Source organism: Puma concolor, chromosome B1 (assembly GCF_028749965.1).
Source record: "Puma concolor isolate L17-30 chromosome B1, mPumCon1.1.hap2, whole genome shotgun sequence".
In the NCBI taxonomy this organism is placed as follows: Eukaryota; Metazoa; Chordata; class Mammalia; order Carnivora; family Felidae; genus Puma; species Puma concolor.
Genome location: NC_141670.1, coordinates 177,308,916 through 177,327,779, shown reverse-complemented (window position 1 = coordinate 177,327,779; position 18,864 = coordinate 177,308,916). Strand labels below are relative to the sequence as shown.

Sequence of the window (18,864 nt, the reverse complement as noted above, 5' to 3'; positions counted from 1 at the left end):
AATACAGAGAACAAACTGAGGGCTGATGGGGGTGGGGTGGGGGAGAGGGGAAAACGGGTGGTGGGCATTGAGGAGGGAGGGCACTTGTTGGGATGAGCACTGGGTGTTGTATGTAAGCGATGAACCATGGGAATCTACCCCCAAAACCAAAAGCACACTGTATACACTGTATGTTAGCCAATTTGACAATAAATTATATTGAAAAAAGCAGTAACATGTAAGTATTTTAATAATCTTACATTAATGTAAGATGTAAATAATATGAGAAAATGTGTACAGTGGGGTATGTATAAGGGGCTATTTGGAAACTGTACTTTCTGCTTAATTTTCCTGTAAACCAATGCTGCTCTAAAAAAAAAAGTCTATTATTAAAAAAAACTAATTCCCAGCATTAAACATTAAACATAATGAATATTACTTATAAACATAAGAAATATTAAGTACACAATAATAATACATTGAACAAATTAATCACTTTGTACTCATGTCATGTTGATCTCTGTCATACTTGAAGTCAGGTAAATACAGATCTTCCCACACAATGTCAGCAATAATTCTGTAAATCAAGATTTTGTTGTGGATTCTACGTACCTTACATTATGAATGGTGGTAAGATGAGCTCAACAGTATATATAACCTTCCACTTTAGAATAAAAATAATCAACATCTGTAGGGAGATCTTAGAACCCTCCATTATCCCTCTATTCCTTTTGCTAACTACTTCTCTTTCAGAGATCCCCCATACTACCTACACAATTATTCCTTCCCTGATGAGCTAATTCAAAGCAGATGACAAAGTTATCCTCTCTCAAAGCACTCTTTCCTTTTCCTCCTAACAAAGAGCACAATCTCTAACTGTACGTACATACATTTGTTTACTTGCCCAAATTCTGCCTCCCACAGCATATCTTCTGCTTTCCAAGGACAAAGTCCAAGAGTGTTTCATCCCTTACTACATGATCAGGAACTGACACAGAGACAAGTATGGCACCAAAAAAAAAAAAAAAAAAAAAAAAAATCTGTCGAATGAATGAGTGACATGATCAAGCATAGTTCCTTTAGCAAGATGACAAACCTCAGTGACTAGAACTCAAATAATCGGTACCTTAAAAAAAAATTAAAAAAAAAGGTTGGCACAAGAAAGGAAAACTTCTGAAAACTCAAAATTAAATTCCAAGTTTCAAAACCTGCCAAAGCATAGAGTGAAGAAAGTTTAGAGCCTACTTTAATATGTTTTACTTAAGATTGTTAACTGCAGCCATTTGGACTCCCAAAGCTTTCTTAGAATTCCGTCACCAACCTGATACACAGTTTGGGGTCTGAGGCATCATCCAGGAGTGTAACACTTGTATCCACAGAAAAATGAGAAGAGAAAGAGACAGGGCAGACAGTTTAGGGGTCAAAGATACCACCATCTGACCACATCTCTTGGGCACTAAAGACCAAAGACACACTCTATTCTTGGCTCTCTGAGCAAGGCCTCAACCAAAACCTCAGCTGATAGACTTATTAGTCTCTGAGGTATTCTCCCAACCATTGAATTTTCACAACTACCTGGTAACTTCTAGATGTGTTCAGCCATTTTAGCTCAACATTTTTTTTTTCTTTCTTTTTTTTTTTTTTAATTTTTTTTTTAACGTTTATTTATTTTTGAGACAGAGAGAGACAGAGTATGAACGGGGGAGGGTCACAGCGAGAGGGAGACACAGAATCTGAAACAGGCTCCAGGCTCTGAGCCATCAGCACAGATGCCCGACGCGGGGCTTGAACTCATGAACCGCGAGATCATGACCTGAGCCGAAGTCGGACGCTCAACCGACTGAGCCACCCAGGCGCCCCTCAACATTTTTAAATATTATTAAATCCTTCTAATAATCCTATGGAGGGACAGGTAAACAGGGCAAGTCCCAGCCCACAGGGGAATGGAATGAAAAGCCACAGGGTGTAGCAACTGAAGAAACAACCATTCTGTAGTTCGAGAGAGCCACTGGGCAATTCTACTAATGGTCCTTTCCTTCTGCTGCCATTCATTCATGCAGGCAGCCATCAAATCTGTTGGTACCTACCCAGTGGACACAATCCTACAGCCATATTGCTTCCTATCTCTACACTGGTTCTTGCTCGCGCCTTCTCAGAGGCTATTTTCTCCACTTAGAATGCTTCCAGCCTATTCTTGACATGGTTAGCTCCTTATCCTTGAAACATCAGCTTGAAAGTATCCCCTCCAAGTAGCCACCTGACTGCCACCTAAATCCTACAGAGCTCCTTGGTCTCTTGATCCATTTCGTCACTTAATGACACCTAGCAGATTTTGGAATTCCATATTCGCTTTGCTTCACCCATCTCCCATGCTAGAAATTGAGATACCTGAGTGCAGAAAGTATTTGTTTATCAATATAAAACCAGCAACTGCCACAGTTTCTAGCAATAAAATGTGCTTAATATTTAATGAACACAGGAACATATTTTTCACTGAAAAATGCTTACTCAAATCTGCATTATTTACATATTCAGAAGACAAACACCACTAAAACATTTTACCCTTAATTTCATGTTTTGTTTTTTTCAAATACTAAAGATCAGGGTTTTTTTTTTTTTTAATATGACAAAATAAAAGCTTTGTAAAATATTTTGTTATTAAAGAAAAATTAGAGCCTACAGAAAGCTTGGAAAATTCATCATTAAGCTTGGAAAATTCATCACTAATATCCATGTAATTTAAAAATACATTTTTTATGTTAAACACTTAAAATATACTTTGTAAAAAAGTATGCATTTGACATGTTATTAAAAATACAAATCAATACAAAATGTTTCCAAACTAAATTTATATAAATATTGTTTAATCTATTTTTTTCATAAAACACATCAACATTCAATTAACTGTTTTCTGCATGTAAGTTCAATACTGGATTATAATAACTGGTAATTAAATATAAGAACTTACATTTATATCCTTTCTCACATTATTCTCCTTTCTAGCAAATGAAAACTCAGATTTAATGTTGGTAAACCCTACATATTAATTAAAATTTCAATGAAATAACAGGGAGAACTTAAGGTGTTTCAAATTTTAAAATAAATATCAATGAATACTAAATTTTTAAGAACTATCTTTTCTGTGCAACGGTTATATAGTTCCCTCACATTTTTAAAAAAGACTATTAGATATCAGTCAGCTAATTCCACTGGAATTACGTAAAATCAATCTACTACACACAATTAGAGGATACAAGAGTAAACATTTACTCTGATGTAACTTATGCTTTTCCCTAAAATTTTGCTTTACAGCTTAATTTGCTTAGTAAATGTTAAAAAAAATAAGACAGGGTATAAAATACAGTGTCATCCAATACTGTGTTTCTACTGTCACAGGACACAAATTAGATATGAAATAACAATGAATTACTACACAGGAAAGACATTTTTAACGCATCAATTAAGAATTTATTTGCCATAATAATCCTCATAATAAAAACAGCAAACGGTTTGTTGTGCTTTGTTCTAGGCCCTGCTGCAAGGCAAAAACAAATACTAATTCATTTAATCCTCCAAGCAACCACATGAGGTAATATTACTATTCCCATTTTACAGATGAAGGTACACAGGCACTGGTTAAAATGAAAAACCTTGTCACACAACCAGTAAGAACATATCTGTGAGTCAGATCCATGCAATCGGATCCCAAAGTCCATGCTCTCAACTGCTCCACAAAATAGATTCTAGTACGTTTTATAGCAAGGCATCCTGGACATCCCTTTCGGCAGTGGTAACATTTGACCTCTACCCATTTTATATGTGAGTTCAATTGTGCAAAGTGCTTCAGAATTCCTTCAGGAAAAAAGGTGGAGCAGACACGAAACATATTAGCCTAGGTTTTATCCTATTTTGTTTTTAGGGTTCTGAAGGGAAACGTTTCTTTAAGAAGCTTTTTTAGAATTATTTATAAGTCTTGTGCCCACGTTACTGAACGAATTCCTGTAAACTCTTCTCTTGAGCTCTAGTAGGGCAGCTGGTGTGAAGTTTCAACTGCGATCATAAATACAGCCTTACCACCTGGTGTCAGTTTTTGTTGTCTCAAAACTGTGTTATCTTAAAAATTCTTTTTTTTAACAACAGTGCATATACAAACAAATCTGGATTTATCAAGTACTCACACAGAGGTATTCCTGTTTTAATTTCATTCTTAAGTGCCAACAGGGTTGTAGAGATTTTTGTTTGCTTTTAAAAAGATGTAATATTTTAGCTTAAAAAAAATTCCCAAATCAAATAGGTATGGTAACCAATATTAATGTAAGGTGGCAAAGGCTACCAAATTGTCATTAAATATGACACAAATGAAATGAGCCTCAAAGGCACTAAGTCAAATTTATGGCTTTTATTAATCATGGAATTTAAATCATCACAAACATACTTCTCAGTTATTCTAAGCAGTATCTAATGAAAAGGACAGCAACATGGTGTTCCAGATTTGTCTGCCTTGTTTACATAATCCTGAAGAATTACATGCAAATTTTATCTTATTTGCTATTCTAACCCTCACTAGCCTCAATGTTTTAGAACTACTACAATTTCCAAAAGTGTAGATTTTTGTTTATCTAATTACTCATGTTTTGATTTAGCTAAGTTTTTATTTTATCTACTCTTTTAAGTATGAGGCTTTTAAATTATTCCGTATTAGTTATGAAGTATTTTATAAATACAGATGCAAGAAATTATTATATTTCTATAAAATGCCAGCACTATTGGGGATCCTGGGTGGCGCAGTCGGTTAAGCGTCCGACTTCAGCCAGGTCACGATCTCGCGGTCCGTGAGTTCGAGCCCCGTGTCAGGCTCTGGGCTGATGGCTCAGAGCCTGGAGCCTGTTTCTGATTCTGTGTCTCCCTCTCTCTCTGCCCCTCCCCCGTTCATGCTCTGTCTCTCTCTGTCCCAAAAATAAATAAACGTTGAAAAAAAAAAAATTAAAAAAAATAAATAAATAAAATGCCAGCACTATCACTTCTTGCCCTTTTTTGCTAAGATCAAGTGTAAAATGCTATCACTCTTCTATTCTAAAACACAATTCCTCACTTTTAAGCAAACCAAAATGATAGTTACCAAGATTATGTGAACCAAAAGGAATTGGGGCCAAAAAATCAAAAATAAAGCAAAATTCTCCAACATCCCAGCTTCTATCTCTGCTATACCTAATTCTTTCAATGAGAAAAAATGAATGTTATTTTAATGTAGAATTCTAGGTGCTAAAAAAGCTTTCGGAAATCAATAATAGAGCATTAATTTTAATATGTCACTATCAATTTTTAAATATTCACAAAGAGCTAAGTGCTTATTTGACATGGTATATGAAGAGCTATATTAAATGATTCACAACTATTTCATGGAGTCATATTCTGTAAACACAAACAGACACACACACACACACACACACACACACACATACACACACACAAACCGGAAACCAAATTCTAGTTAAGATGATCAGTTAAAAGCTTTCATTTACCTCTACTTCTCCCAAAGTTGTTTCAAAGGGTTAAAAAAAAATAAACAAATACCTATAAACCAACAATGATCATAGAAGTAGATGAAGAAACAATATTCAGAAACCTTAAGGAGAAGGGCTGACTTAGGAAGTTTCAGAGAGCTGATGGCTAAGCCTGCAACAGATCAATCTGGGAGGAAAACCAATGTACCCACAAAATCTCGGGAAGTCTCAGGCAATGGAAGACATTAAGTAACTCTGGAAGTGACTATGAAGGCGAGGTGGGGGGGGAGGTGCCAAAAACAAGATTTGTTGAAGAGCAATTTAAGAGATAAATTTGTACCCCTCATCACTCCATCCCAGAATCCTCCCTCTCTTCACACCGCTGGAAAAAATGCCCCCTCTCTTGCTCAACAGAAACCAGAGTTTCATTCACTGCATATCACACACATGGGAGAGGGTCTCTGGACTGGGACACTCACACATGACTGACGGTAGGGGGCGGTATTCAAAACAGAAGAATCAAACAAAAGTCTGGGTCATAGATATTTACACTCAAAGTCCACTTTCCCTAAGCTCCCAAAAAGCTGTTTACCAGGATTCATTTAAAAGATAATGGCATGAGGCGTCACCAGGGAAACATATTAAGAGAAGTCCAGCAAGATCATCTCATCTTACAAGAAATGAGTAACAGGACTCATCAGAACCTGTTCTAAGCAGCTTTGCAAGATCTCACTTTAAAAATGAAACATTTGTGGGGCGCCTGGGTGGCGCAGTCGGTTAAGCGTCCAACTTCAGCCAGGTCACGATCTCACGGTCCGTGAGTTCGAGCCCCGCGTCAGGCTCTGGGCTGATGGCTCAGAGCCTGGAGCCTGTTTCCGATTCTGTGTCTCCCTCTCTCTCTGCCCCTCCCCCGTTCATGCTCTGTCTCTCTCTGTCCCAAAAATAAATAAACGTTGGAAAAAAAAAAAAAATTAAAAATGAAACATTTGAGGGGCACCTGGGTGGCTCAGGTCATGATCTCGCAGTTCGTGTGTTCAAGCCCCGTGTTGGGCTCTGTGCTGACAGCTCAGGGCCTGGAGCCTGCTTTGGATTCTGTGTTTCCCTCTGTCTCTGCCCCTCCCCCGCTCATTCATTTTCTCTAATAAATAAACATTAATTTGTTTTTTAAATGAAACTTTTGAGGGAAACATCTCTAAGGTAAAATATGGGGAATGACCCCCCCCCAAAAAAAATAGAAATAAAATTAAAAGCAGACCGAACAGGAAAAGAGAGCCTCAAAAAACATGAACATCTTCAGAAAGGTATTCTGTCCGTGAAGAGTAACAATAAGCTATAAAAGAACAAAGAAAGTGCTTTTTATATTAAATATAGGATAACAAAAAACAAAAGTAGGTTAGAAAATACAATTGAATAAACTTCACAGAAATGAAACATGGAAAAGCTACATTGTTTTCAACATTTTGGTGTGGGAGGTCCAACGCCAAATTACCAAAAAGTTTAAAAAGAAAAAACAGACTAATTAACAAAGAAAACAGGAAAATCTCCCAGAACTAAAAAAGAGTCTACATATAAAGGGTCAAGAATCAGATTTCTCAATACCAGTTCTATAATACCAATGATCTAAAAGACTATGGATTGCTAATCTGAAGGGAGTATTCTTTCTCATCAAGACTTCTGAACCGTGATAAATTATCAGTAAGCATGTTTAGGAAAAAAAGCAACACTTTGAAAAATGCAAAGTCTCAAAAACTATCTCCCCTACCCATTGTTTCTGAGGAAGCTCCAAGGAGCATGGGTGGGCATGCTGGTGGTGAAACCATGACAATTGGATATTGAGGAAAGACAAAAACACGGCACATAGAGAATCCCTAGGACAATAATCAAAAGGACCACAGAATGCTAACCAGCTAATTGTGTAGCAGGACTGGAGAACCACCAGCCCAAACTAAACAGAATTCCTTAGGAGACTGTGAGATGATGAAATTGATATGTATTTTGGTTACTTCACAGATTTATAGTTCTTAGGAAGAAATGTGAGATGAATGAGATTAAAAAAAAAAAAAAAAAACCCAAGTTAAAAAATCAAAAGTTTTAAATTCCAAGGAAAACTAAAGATCACATATGAAAGAAAAATTAATCCTATGTTACAGAGCCTCCCATATGAGCATTTATAGTCACAAGAGTATAAAACTAAATACAGAAATAATCTAAATATTTTATACAACTGCATTAAATGGATGATAGACAAGAACTGTGTCTTTGCCAGAAGAAGGGGTGGGGGACAGAGATAAAAATGGATAAACATTAAGGGCGCCTGGATGGCTCAGTCAGTTAAGCATCTGACCTCAGCTCAGGTCATGATCTTGCAATTTGTGAGTTCAAGCCCCACATCAGTCTCTGTGCCCCCGCTTTGCTCCTCCCCTCACCACACATAAGTGTGTATATGTGTGCTCACTCTCTCTCCCCCCCTTCTCTCTCAAAAATAAACATTAAAAAATATTTAATAAACATTACACTCTATGGTAGTACCTCAAGAGATAATCCCTAACACTGAAAAGTGAGGGGGGAAAAAATAGCATAAAAATATTATTAAGATAGGGGCACCTGGCTGGCTCAGTCTGTAGAGCATGCAACTCTTGATCTCAGGGTTGTGAGTTCAAGGCCCACACTGGGCATGGAGACTAGTCAAAAAAATTTTTGTAAAAAAAAAAATTTCTTTTTAAACATTATTAATAAATACAAAGTAAATACCAAAAGAAACTACAAAAAGAGTTCAAAGTGGCAGTCTCTTGTGATGATGTGGGAGGGGAGGAAAATTGCTATGTGTTTTTTAACAAGCCACATAGAACTTTCTGACACTTTAAACCACATGCTTTTATAATCACCAGAAACCTTTTTTTAAAAGTTTAATGTGGGGGCGCCTGGGTGGCTCAATTGGTTAAGGGTCCAACTTCTTTCAGCTCAGGTCATGATCTTGTGGTTCGTGGGTTCGAGCCCCGCCATCCGGGTCTGTGCTGACAGCTCAGAGCTTGGAGACTGCTTCGGATTCTGTGTCTCCCTCTCTCTCTGCCCCTCCCAAGGCCCACACTCTGTCTCTCTCTCTCTCTCAAAAATAAATATTAAGAAAAAAATGTTAATGTTTTGTAAGTTTAATGTGAACACATGGTTTCCTTACATCCTATTTTCCAAGGTAAGAACTGACTAGAACTCACTTTCACTAACATTATCAGAGGTCTGAAATAAAGTGATACTCTTCTAAAGAGAAAGGAAACTGTGGTTTATTCAGCCCCAGTTGTCAGGCCCAATGTTACCTACTTTTCCAACTGAGCCCACAGAGGGAGTCTTGACCTTACACTTTTATGTGGGAAATGGAGGTCCTGAGACATTGAGTCACATAGCAAATGAACAACAGAGAGCTTACAACTCTAATTTCTTTCTGATTCCAACACCCTCACTCATTTGTCTGCCACTAGATGGATTAAAAGAAATTAGTCATGTTATTTAATAAATACTAAAACTCAGAAATTGTTTCCTTAAACTACAAATAAAACATTGAGGCTTTTTATTTGCTTGGGACAGTCTTTACAAAGTATGATTTGAGAAATGGCCAACTACATACTTTTTATCAAAGATCTAAGATTCAACTTTAAGTTCAACACAGTGATTGGTATATAACATCTTGGTCAGATAGAGACTTGTCAACTTTGCACTACGTTTGCTTTCACTGAAAGGCCAGAGGTCAGCATTCCCAGGAAATGTGAGGCACACCCACACTTGTGTACCAGGGTGAGGAATCACTCCACTAAAGTAGCCTTGGACACGCTGGGCACACACTGTGACGTCAGTCACTGACAAAGGCACCAAGAGTAGTAAGCTGTCATCTCCCACCAAGTCCTGGATTACTGGCTTCTGGGTGGTCTGACTCCCAACTACTGTCTGGGGTTTGATCTTTTCTTGGTATTTGACCATTGGCTTTTTCATTTTCCTCAGTTCTCTACTCAACCTGAACATGCAATCCACTGGCAATTTCTACCTCCTTGTTCTAGAAGCTTACTCACATCTTCCATAAAATAACCCAGCTAATCACAGCTATCCATCCCATAGACTTCAGTACCCCGGGTATCATCTATGTTGGTGCCTTTTCACTCCCTCTATCCAGAAAAGTATTTCTTCTAAAAACGCTAGTTAAAATCTCATCTATTTTCCAAAGGCCAACTGAACTGCCACTTCTCATTCCTAGATCTTTGAAGAAATGTTTTCTCAACCCCCCTGTAACCTCACAATTCTGTACTCTGAGGACCTTTCTGTACCAACTATACTCGGCATTTAGGTTTTATTTTTATTTACTTCCTTTTTTCCTGCCCTAATGAAAGACATAAAGAAGGCAAGGAACACATACATCATGGGCGTTTTTGTATTCCTCCACAAATTATCTTTTTAGTTTATTAATTAATTTAGTTATTTATTGAGAGGGAGAGGGAGAAAACCCGAGTGGGGGGAGAGTCAAAAAGATAATCCCAAGCAGACTCCACACTGTCAATGCAGAGCCCGATGTGGCTCAACCCCACAAACCATGAGAGATCATGACTTGAGCTGAAACCAAGAGTCGGGCACTCAATCAGCTGAGCCACCCAGGTACCCCTGTATTCCTCCACAAATTCTTAAGCATATTATATGTTCGATTTGCTGAGTTAGCCTCACATGTTCTGCTTCTGCTGTCCTAGGCTCAAATTCCCCCACCATGCCTCTCAAAGGTTAAAAAGTTAACAATTTTTTTAAAGAGGAATTTAGCTGAGTAAGAAAGAAAGTCATAAAACATATTTCCTAGTAAAATATGAATTCAAGATCCATTGCAATTTTTATAAAAATGTTGGTGCATTATACTGAACATACAAATATCTTTAGAAAACAGCAAGTTAAAAATGTCAAAAAGGTTTCGTTGTTGCAGATAATGCTTAGATCTTTCACTATGTGTACCTCCTAGCAAGGGTACAGCATATTCACCATGTTGTCTTTTCCTTAAAGCAACTGGCAGGATTCTTCCTCTGAGTCACATACTTGGGAAATGCTGCAATAAACCGTATCCAGTCTTCCATATTTACATCAACTCAGACTGAGGGAAGAGCTTGAGCTTACCATGGGTGCCTGGGTGGCTCAGTCAGTTAAGCATGACTTTGGTTCAGGTCATGATCTCACAGGTCATGATCTCGTAGCTCGGGAGTTCGACCCCACATCCAGCTCTGTGCAGACACCTCAGAGCCTGGAGCCTGCTTGGGATTTTATGTCTCCCTCTCTCTCTGCCCCTCCCCCACTCACGCTCTGCCTCACTCTCTGAAAAATAAACATTAAAAAAATTTTTTTTGATTTAAAAAACTTAAAAAAAAAAAGAGCTTGAGCTTATTAGTTACAGTTAAGAAAGGGGAGTGAGACTTTTTTTTTATCCTCAAAACCCAGTGAGTTTTTTTAAAAACAAGTACCGTTAAGTTTTTCATCTGCTTGACTTGTTTGAAACACAAATACACCCACATTCTACATTTTATTAAGTTTTTTTCCATATAATTTTTGAAATTGATACTATCAGTCTATAGTATAATTAGATCATTCAAAGAGTTAGTGAATGTTCATATTTTAAGCTCAACTGTGAATGTTTTACTATTTCTTTAGTTGCATGATGGTACACACTTACTTTCTTCCTAAATACTAGGCAGCTTTCACATACCGTGCACTGATGCAGAACTGGCATTTCCATTGCAAAAACAGATACTCAGTCATGTGAAATAAATCCAGATTATAAATTTGATAATTTTGTTTAACGTCCCTCATGACTGAGAACAGTTTCAAACACTGTTTGGAGAAGGAAAACTGAGTGTGGCTATTTGTTTTTAATAAAGTAACGAAGGGAGTGATGGGGTGTTGGGGAAGAGGGCCTCAATGCAAAGGAGACATTACAGCAAGAACTTGAGGAAGGGTACACAAGTCACGATGCTCTGTGGAAAAGGACATTCCAGTCATAAAGAACAGTAAGTGTCAAGGTCGCCAAAGTGAGTTCTTGCTTCTTATGACTTCTATATTGATTAAAATAACAGAAAGTATCAGGTTATAATTTTCTACTTGCGGCCTAGGAGAGACAGAAGAAGCTGGTATAAGATTTTAGCCAAATATCTAATCTGCTTTATGCTTCTATGGCCCATAGGCCAAATCTGTGTTTATAAATAAAGTCTTTATTGAAACACAGCCTCAATCACTGGTCTGCATATTCTCTGTGCCTGCTGTCATGCTACAACTGTTGAGTTGCTGATTCTTCTCGGAGGCCCCACAGAGGCTATAAAGATTAAAATATTTATTATTTGACCGTTTACAGAAAAAGTTTGCTGATCCCTCCTCTCTGGAATCAGAATGCCATCTACAGCAGTGCTAACTGCTCCAAAGAGACATGTGGCCACGAGTTAAATAAAGCTCATAACCTCTGCATAAGGAGTGGGTAGGCATCACTTTGTCTAATTAATGAGCATTTTAAACACTCACAACAGAATACAGAATCCAATTATGAAAAGGAGAAATTAAGAGATTCTACTTCTGATCTAATAAATAATACATGCTTCTAAGCCAGTAACATATACTTCTTTTCAAGTCATAACAATAAAATCATATAAAAGAGTTTAATCTCTTGGTGATATAGCAAGTTCTTTGTTTAATTTCCCATCTCTATTCATCCTGGTATCCAGGAGAAAAACTGTTAAGCCAGAAAACTCAATTATTTCCCCTAAAATGGAAAAACATAAATCTAGACAACTTACAGCATCTGACCTTAGGCGGATTCAGAATAGAAAGGATGGAAAGCCAGAGTTCTGATAGAGTGAGAGGAAAAATGTTCTAACTGTCCCAGGGGTGGACAATAATGGGGAAGCTTTCTCAGGGTGCCCGGAGCATAAACATAACAACCCTGCAGAGAGCAAGGTACCACCAGAGAGTAGGCAGGAAAAGGAAACCACAGCTGCTGGGGGCTCTGTACCCAGAGTCCGCTAACTCTTCTGGTGGTATTTGTTTGGAGAGAGCACTAGAATCTCCCTAAACACCTTAATTTTACAGAAACAAAAGATTCGAGAATATTCAAACTCACTGTTTCATTCCACCAATGTGTACTTTTGAATGCTTACTCCTACCTTTGCTATTAGACTATCAATAGTACTGATGACTGATGGAAAGTAGGCACAGTTGACTACTTTGTTACCTTAAATAACCAGAAAGGAGACAGGATAACTGATACTAAGAAGTACTCTAATTCGCTAAATTAGGTTATTCAACATCTAATTTGCTAAAAGGATGCAATGATAGAAAGCATTAAATATATAATTACTAACCATAAAAGTGTTGTTTTTTTTTCACTTTCTTAAGAAATTAAAACCTGCTCCCGCTAATCAACTAATGTTTCTTCTAGTAACTTTTTGCTAAAAAAATTTATTTTAGGTCAAAGGCTTTCTAGAAATGATGCTCATTTTGGAGGGAATAGTAAAGAAAACCAGCATATTGCAAGGACTCACCACATTCACTACTTAAACATGAGAGATTTAATCCCAAAATAATTTAATAATTCATGAGAAACATTTCAAGTAAATATTTCAAAAGGACATTAAAAAATCAGGATGCCAGAAAACAATTCTAATTAAACGCAATCCCTCCCTAAATATTTCTGAGTACTGTATAACCCTTAAGGGACAGAAGTCTCTTTGTAAACATCTAAAATGATAAATCTGTTTTAAAAGTATAATATTCAAGGGACTCTGACCTTCTGTGCAACATACAAAAATCAAAACAATGTATCTATACCAGTGAAGCCTGAAATCTAACAATGACATACTTTCTCTGACTACAATTAAGACTTGTATTCCCAAACAGAACACTGTTATAATATGAGCAAAAGCCAAACAGTGTGGGCCTAGTAATACCAACTCAATCTGTATTGTTTTTCTTTGCGATAAATTGGGACACAGTGCATTTTAGTGTAAAGTTAGAAACTAACATTAAGGATCTAGATGTGAAATTGCAACTTTCGATTTCAATCTGCTATTCAGAATCTTAACCCAGCATTCCACATAATACACTGCACATGTTCCTCCTTATGTCTAAAGAACAGCATTTGCAAAAGTGTACTGAAAACCCCTAAAAACTGTATCTGTGTGCGTCGGGGTAGGGGAGGGGTGGAGAGTAGCAACAACCTAGCAGGTTTAGAAATGGATAAACTTGAACTGCTGAAAATATGCTACTTATGGGAAAAAAAATGAAAAACTACATACCCTTGAGGGGAGAGTTTGTCTAGCCATCCGGATTTAACCTTCCTTGCAGAGGACCCATAAAAACAGGCATAGGGAGATATTGCATTTGAGGAAACGATTGAGGACTCAGCATTTCCACTTGTTGAGCTTAACGGATAACTGTGCCTATTAACAGGGTCCAAATTCAATGCTTTTTGAGTCCTAGATTTAGATGCCTTTGAATTTTTTCTTCTTAAACTCTGAAAGCATTCTTCTACTGTTGAATATTCTGATTCTGAAGCAGAGTCTACTGGAAAATTAACTTTGTCCTCTCGAGGTATCCAAATATCTTCTGCTTTGTCTTCGCTTATATTCTCCTTCCTGTTATCATATATGCTAAATGGAAACAAACTGTGTTAACATTTCAAAATACCATATGTATCTGAGCCACTGATTACTTTTGAAATTTATAAACAACAAACTGCACAGAAATTTAAAGTCAGAAAGCTCTTAAGAGCTCCATTAACCCATCTGATAAGTTCTAAAACTCTTCCAGAAAAACAGAAATCTCTTATTACCCTAAGATATATTTGAACACTGCTGAAAGTAGTACAATTTTTGTGTCATTAATCTGATCTGTTTATTTGGGTGGGGGTGGGGGTGGGTGCAGACTGGTACTAAGGGTAAAGACTGACCACATTCCCTGCCTCGTAATTTAACATCATCACCAACAGCATTAAATAGCCATTCCAACTTGTAGTCCCTGAGTAACATTCATGAACCACTAACTCATCTATTTGGAGATCTCACTTCGAAACTTGTTGCTTCTCTCTCGCTCTCCACGATTCAATTCCAAGAGCTTTAGTATTATTTTGTAACACTAATGAGGGAAAACTTCACCACACTGTTAGCTAGGAAATGAGAAAGAGTCAGGATACAATCAGAAGGTAAAAGCTGTGTAACCTATAATATTCACCAGAACACATTCATAATAGCTAAGCATATTTCTACAGATTTAAGGAATGACAAAATAGGTTCACTCAGCCATTAATGTATAATAAAACTCATTACAAAGAAGTTTTTGCTAATCAATGAAATAGATATGTGTAGGAGTCAAATTACATCCTTTTGGACACAGTGTCCTAAAAACTCACTTCCTTAAAGAATGATTTAACCTGGCCCCTTCCACATTTTGCATTATAATACATACATATCAAATGCTAACTGAAGATCCTCAATTATTTAGTTTCAACTTAAGAAAACCCACAACATTATCAGACTTGGGAAGAAAAGGATAAAATTGAAGATATAAAATGAACATCAGGTAATGATGCAGGACACTAAGTCCTAATAAAGTTGAGAAAACTAAAATTTAAGTTGGCGCCTCACAAACTGCTTAATTTCATGAGTGATCCAAATAACTGGGTAAACTGTCAAGCCACTTGTCAATGATGAACTTCCAGTAAAAAAGGATGTATTACATTTGTAAAAATTCTCCACCTTAGATAGTAATTTTTTTTTTTTTGCGCTTCCTCTTTCTCCTTCATATTAACATAACTTCCCATCTTTAACACACAATTGTGGGCACCACATATTTTCCACTTTAGGATGGGAAGAGTGATTTCAATTAGGAAAAGACTAACATAATCTGCTGCAAAATATCACTATACACCAGATTTACAGACTCTAAGTTCAATTATTAAAATAAGTGCCATTATTCAGGGTTCCTGGGTGGTGTAGTCGGTTAAGTGTCTGACTCTTGATCTCAGCTCAGATCATGATCTCACGTTCGTGAGTTCAAGCCCCACGCTGGGCTCTGCGTGATGGCACAGAACCTGCTTGGGATTCTGTCTCTCCTTCTCTCTGCCCCTGCCCCGCTTGTGCTCTAAACAAACTAAAAAAAAATTTTTTTAATAAAGTAAGTGCCATTACTGAAACATCTAGAATGAGAAAGATTTGAACTTACTAATGTAAACTATTTTCTTAGGAACATAATATGAGCAAGAAGTCAACACTGCATAACATTATATTCAAAAGAATTAATCATCATCAATCATGACCTCATACCTTGATTTCACAAGAAAAGAGTTTTTTTCAGTAGTTGTTTCCCCTTTGAGTGTTTCTTCATGGGTCCAAAATTCATTCTTTATAGATCTCTTCTATTAAAAAAAAATACACATATATTATATACATACATTTTTTAGGACAGCAATATTTTCCAAATATCCACAATGTGAGCTTAGTTTTATTACATAAATATCTAACTGCTTAGATCAATTTTCAGTAAAAACTTAGAGAGACTATACTAAAAATAGCCTCTTGATGCCTTTTTCAAGATATTTAAACATTAATAATGCATCATTTCATCCAGGAAAAACAGAAGATGCCAACCAAGAACAAAATTTATTTACTTTTAATTTCCCACTTTTTGTCTTCCAACTTCTGTTTTATCCTGACGAAGAAATAAAATAACCAAAAGAGCACAAGTACTTGAGAAGAAAGAAAGACTAAGTGATAAATTAAATAATGAAGATATGAAGATATGTTAGAAGTAGATATTTGGGTATAAGGCAAAAAGCAAAATCTAGGGGGGTTCTGTTTGCCTGCTTTTGCTTTCTTTGGGGGTTTATCTTTAAAGTAACTTATTTTTTGGAAAATTCAGAAATCCCCCCTCCTGTATTCCTGAAATTGAATGTATTTTTGTGATATATATTTAAAGATACACATTCAACATGATTTTACTTAAAAGAATTTTACTGACTACCAATGTCCTGCTTCAATATAACTCATTCTCCAAACACTTTAAAGGAAACGAAGAGGGAAATATAGGCAGAAGAGCAAAGACTTGAAAATGGAAACAAAAATAAAAATGTATGGGACTAACCTTGGAATTTTCTAGTCTCTGGAAGAGAAAGGTCTCTCCATAAGGAAAAATGGAAGATGAATTTTCCTCCTTTGAATCTTTTGGGGAAATTATAGGATGAGAATGAAAAGATATAAATAATGTGAAACATTTTTTAAAAAGGTATGCACTTAATAATTTTATAGTAATATCACAACTTAAGCTTTATTCTCTGAGAGTCCAAAATTATGCTTATAATATTCACCTCCAAAGCAACTCATCCCATGGCTTCTTGGTGTAGCACTCACTGTATATGCCTCTCACTTTCCAACCAAGGCATATTACTCACTGTTTCTGAAAGTGTGATGTGTCATATATGGCCTTGCTACCCTCTAAGATTCACATTAATATAACTAAGCACATTTCCCACATGATGCCATTTATAATGTTAATTCCTAAATAAGAATACAGTATTAATGGCATAAAGTTAGTGTTAGATCTATTGTAATTTCCAATGAATAATTAAAAGTTCACTAACATAACAACTAGACACTGTATCACTCAAAACACCAGAATTTACTTAATATAATCTAACACCACAGCCACTAATACACTTGTAAATAAGTTATTTCAAGAGATTTTCCACTGTCCTTGTGTTACACCCATCCACAAGAAAGAATTCCTAACACTTTCATTCTCTGTTATGGCAAAAAAAAACTTTTAAAGGGTCAGTAACCAAGTGTTTTCCACCTTATTGTTAAGAAGAATGTTCCTGAACATATATAAGCAGAATTTTCAAAAAGAAAGAAAAGCCTCTGTCAATGATCAATTTAGCAAAGTAATGTCAGCCCTTTCCCGTTACCATAGCAAAATTACTTTCCATAAATCCAGGTCCTATAGCTCAGTATGTCACAAACCACTTAATTTAGTTAAATGCCTTCGACTGTGGCTACTGATAAATGAAGCCCGGTGCAAAAAAAAATAAAATAAAATTTTTTTACATTAGTATCTGAAGATTTCCAGGAGTCTGAGTACATATGACTGTCTTTTATTCACTCATCTTTAAATGCATCTGAAGTATTATGAACCCTAGTAGATAGTTATTCCCATTATTCCCTATTACACAGGGGGCCTACTTTCTCGATCACGATTTTCACACATTTAAGACTGTCATATGAGTGCTAATTTACAAAGACTTTACATGCTGAGACTCACTTTCCTGTGTCACAGACTTTCCAGTTGAGGTAGCAATGTTTCTTCTCTCACGGAAATAGCTTAAAGCAAAGGGGAAAAAGAGATAAATTAAAACAGATAAACAAAAATTGGTAAACTATGAGACTGAGTAAAGGATACAGACATACATTCCATTCTTCTGGGTAGAAAAACCAATATTCAAAAATAAATTTGATTCTAATTAAACAGAATGGCTAAATTCCACAGATGTGTTTTTCTAAATAGTCTTAAGGAGATTTTACTAGATTTTACAAGCATTTGCTTCTCACATTTATACTTTACAAAAGTAAATGAATATATTTGCCCAATGCTAGTATGTACGTTGGATTTTCAAAACTGCTAGACATACCCCTGTGAGACACTAATTTTCTAATTAGAATTCATTATTTATTAGGGGTTTTTTGTCATTAAACTTTACAATTACAAAATTGAGTCAAAAATTTGTCGGCTCTATAAGCGTAGTATGAAAATATATAAGACCTTTCCTTAAAAATATTAGCTGCCTTGGGAGAGAAAGATTACAGGTAATTAATTAGAATACAGCCTAATAACAATGAAAAAAGAAAACACTGTGTAAACAGATGTAATGAATACCCATTACTATATAAATGAATTCTATTTTTCCATCTAAGTGTAAGAATCAGGACAGTGTCTTTAGGGTCTCTGAAATTTGTATCTGACCAAATAACTACAAACAAGGATAAAAAAAAAAAAAAAGAATAGAAACTAATGAAATAAAATATGGATAAAGTTTAAAATCATTTTAACTAAAGCTCGTTATTCAAAATGATCAATCAAATTGATAAACCTCAGGGAAGGAAAATAAAAGACAAAAGAGACAAACTACCGATATCAGCATGAAAGAGAAGACACCACTACAACTCCTACAAACATTAAAGGGATAATTATAGATTATTGAGAAAAACTTTATTTCAATAAATCCAACAACTGAGATGAAATGGAAATATTTTTTGAGACATAAATTACCAAATATGATACAGAATAGAAAAATCTTAATATCCCTAGATCTATTAGAGAAATTGAATTTAGTAGT

The 18,864-nt window shown here is 36.0% G+C and overlaps 1 protein-coding gene and 1 long non-coding RNA gene across 7 annotated transcripts in view; both read right to left on the bottom strand.

Annotated features, from left to right (window-relative positions):
- Positions 1-18,864, bottom strand: part of ARAP2 (ArfGAP with RhoGAP domain, ankyrin repeat and PH domain 2) — a 222,008-nt gene that overhangs the window by 158,287 nt on the left and 44,857 nt on the right. For all 6 annotated transcript variants that reach the window (XM_086705258.1, XM_086705256.1, XM_086705260.1 and 3 more), the window contains 4 exons: positions 17,793-17,851; positions 16,620-16,696; positions 15,803-15,894; positions 13,778-14,131 (listed from right to left, as the gene is read on the bottom strand). In XM_086705258.1, coding sequence (XP_086561384.1) covers positions 13,778-14,131; positions 15,803-15,894; positions 16,620-16,696; positions 17,793-17,851 — 582 coding nt within the window. The remainder of the gene's footprint in view (positions 1-13,777; positions 14,132-15,802; positions 15,895-16,619; positions 16,697-17,792; positions 17,852-18,864) is intronic.
- On the bottom strand, positions 1,845-13,769 carry LOC147582053 (uncharacterized). The gene is made up of 3 exons (XR_015250525.1): positions 6,481-13,769; positions 4,995-6,243; positions 1,845-4,742 (listed from the first exon to the last, which is right to left on the bottom strand). It is a non-coding gene; the product is annotated as an uncharacterized LOC147582053 (long non-coding RNA).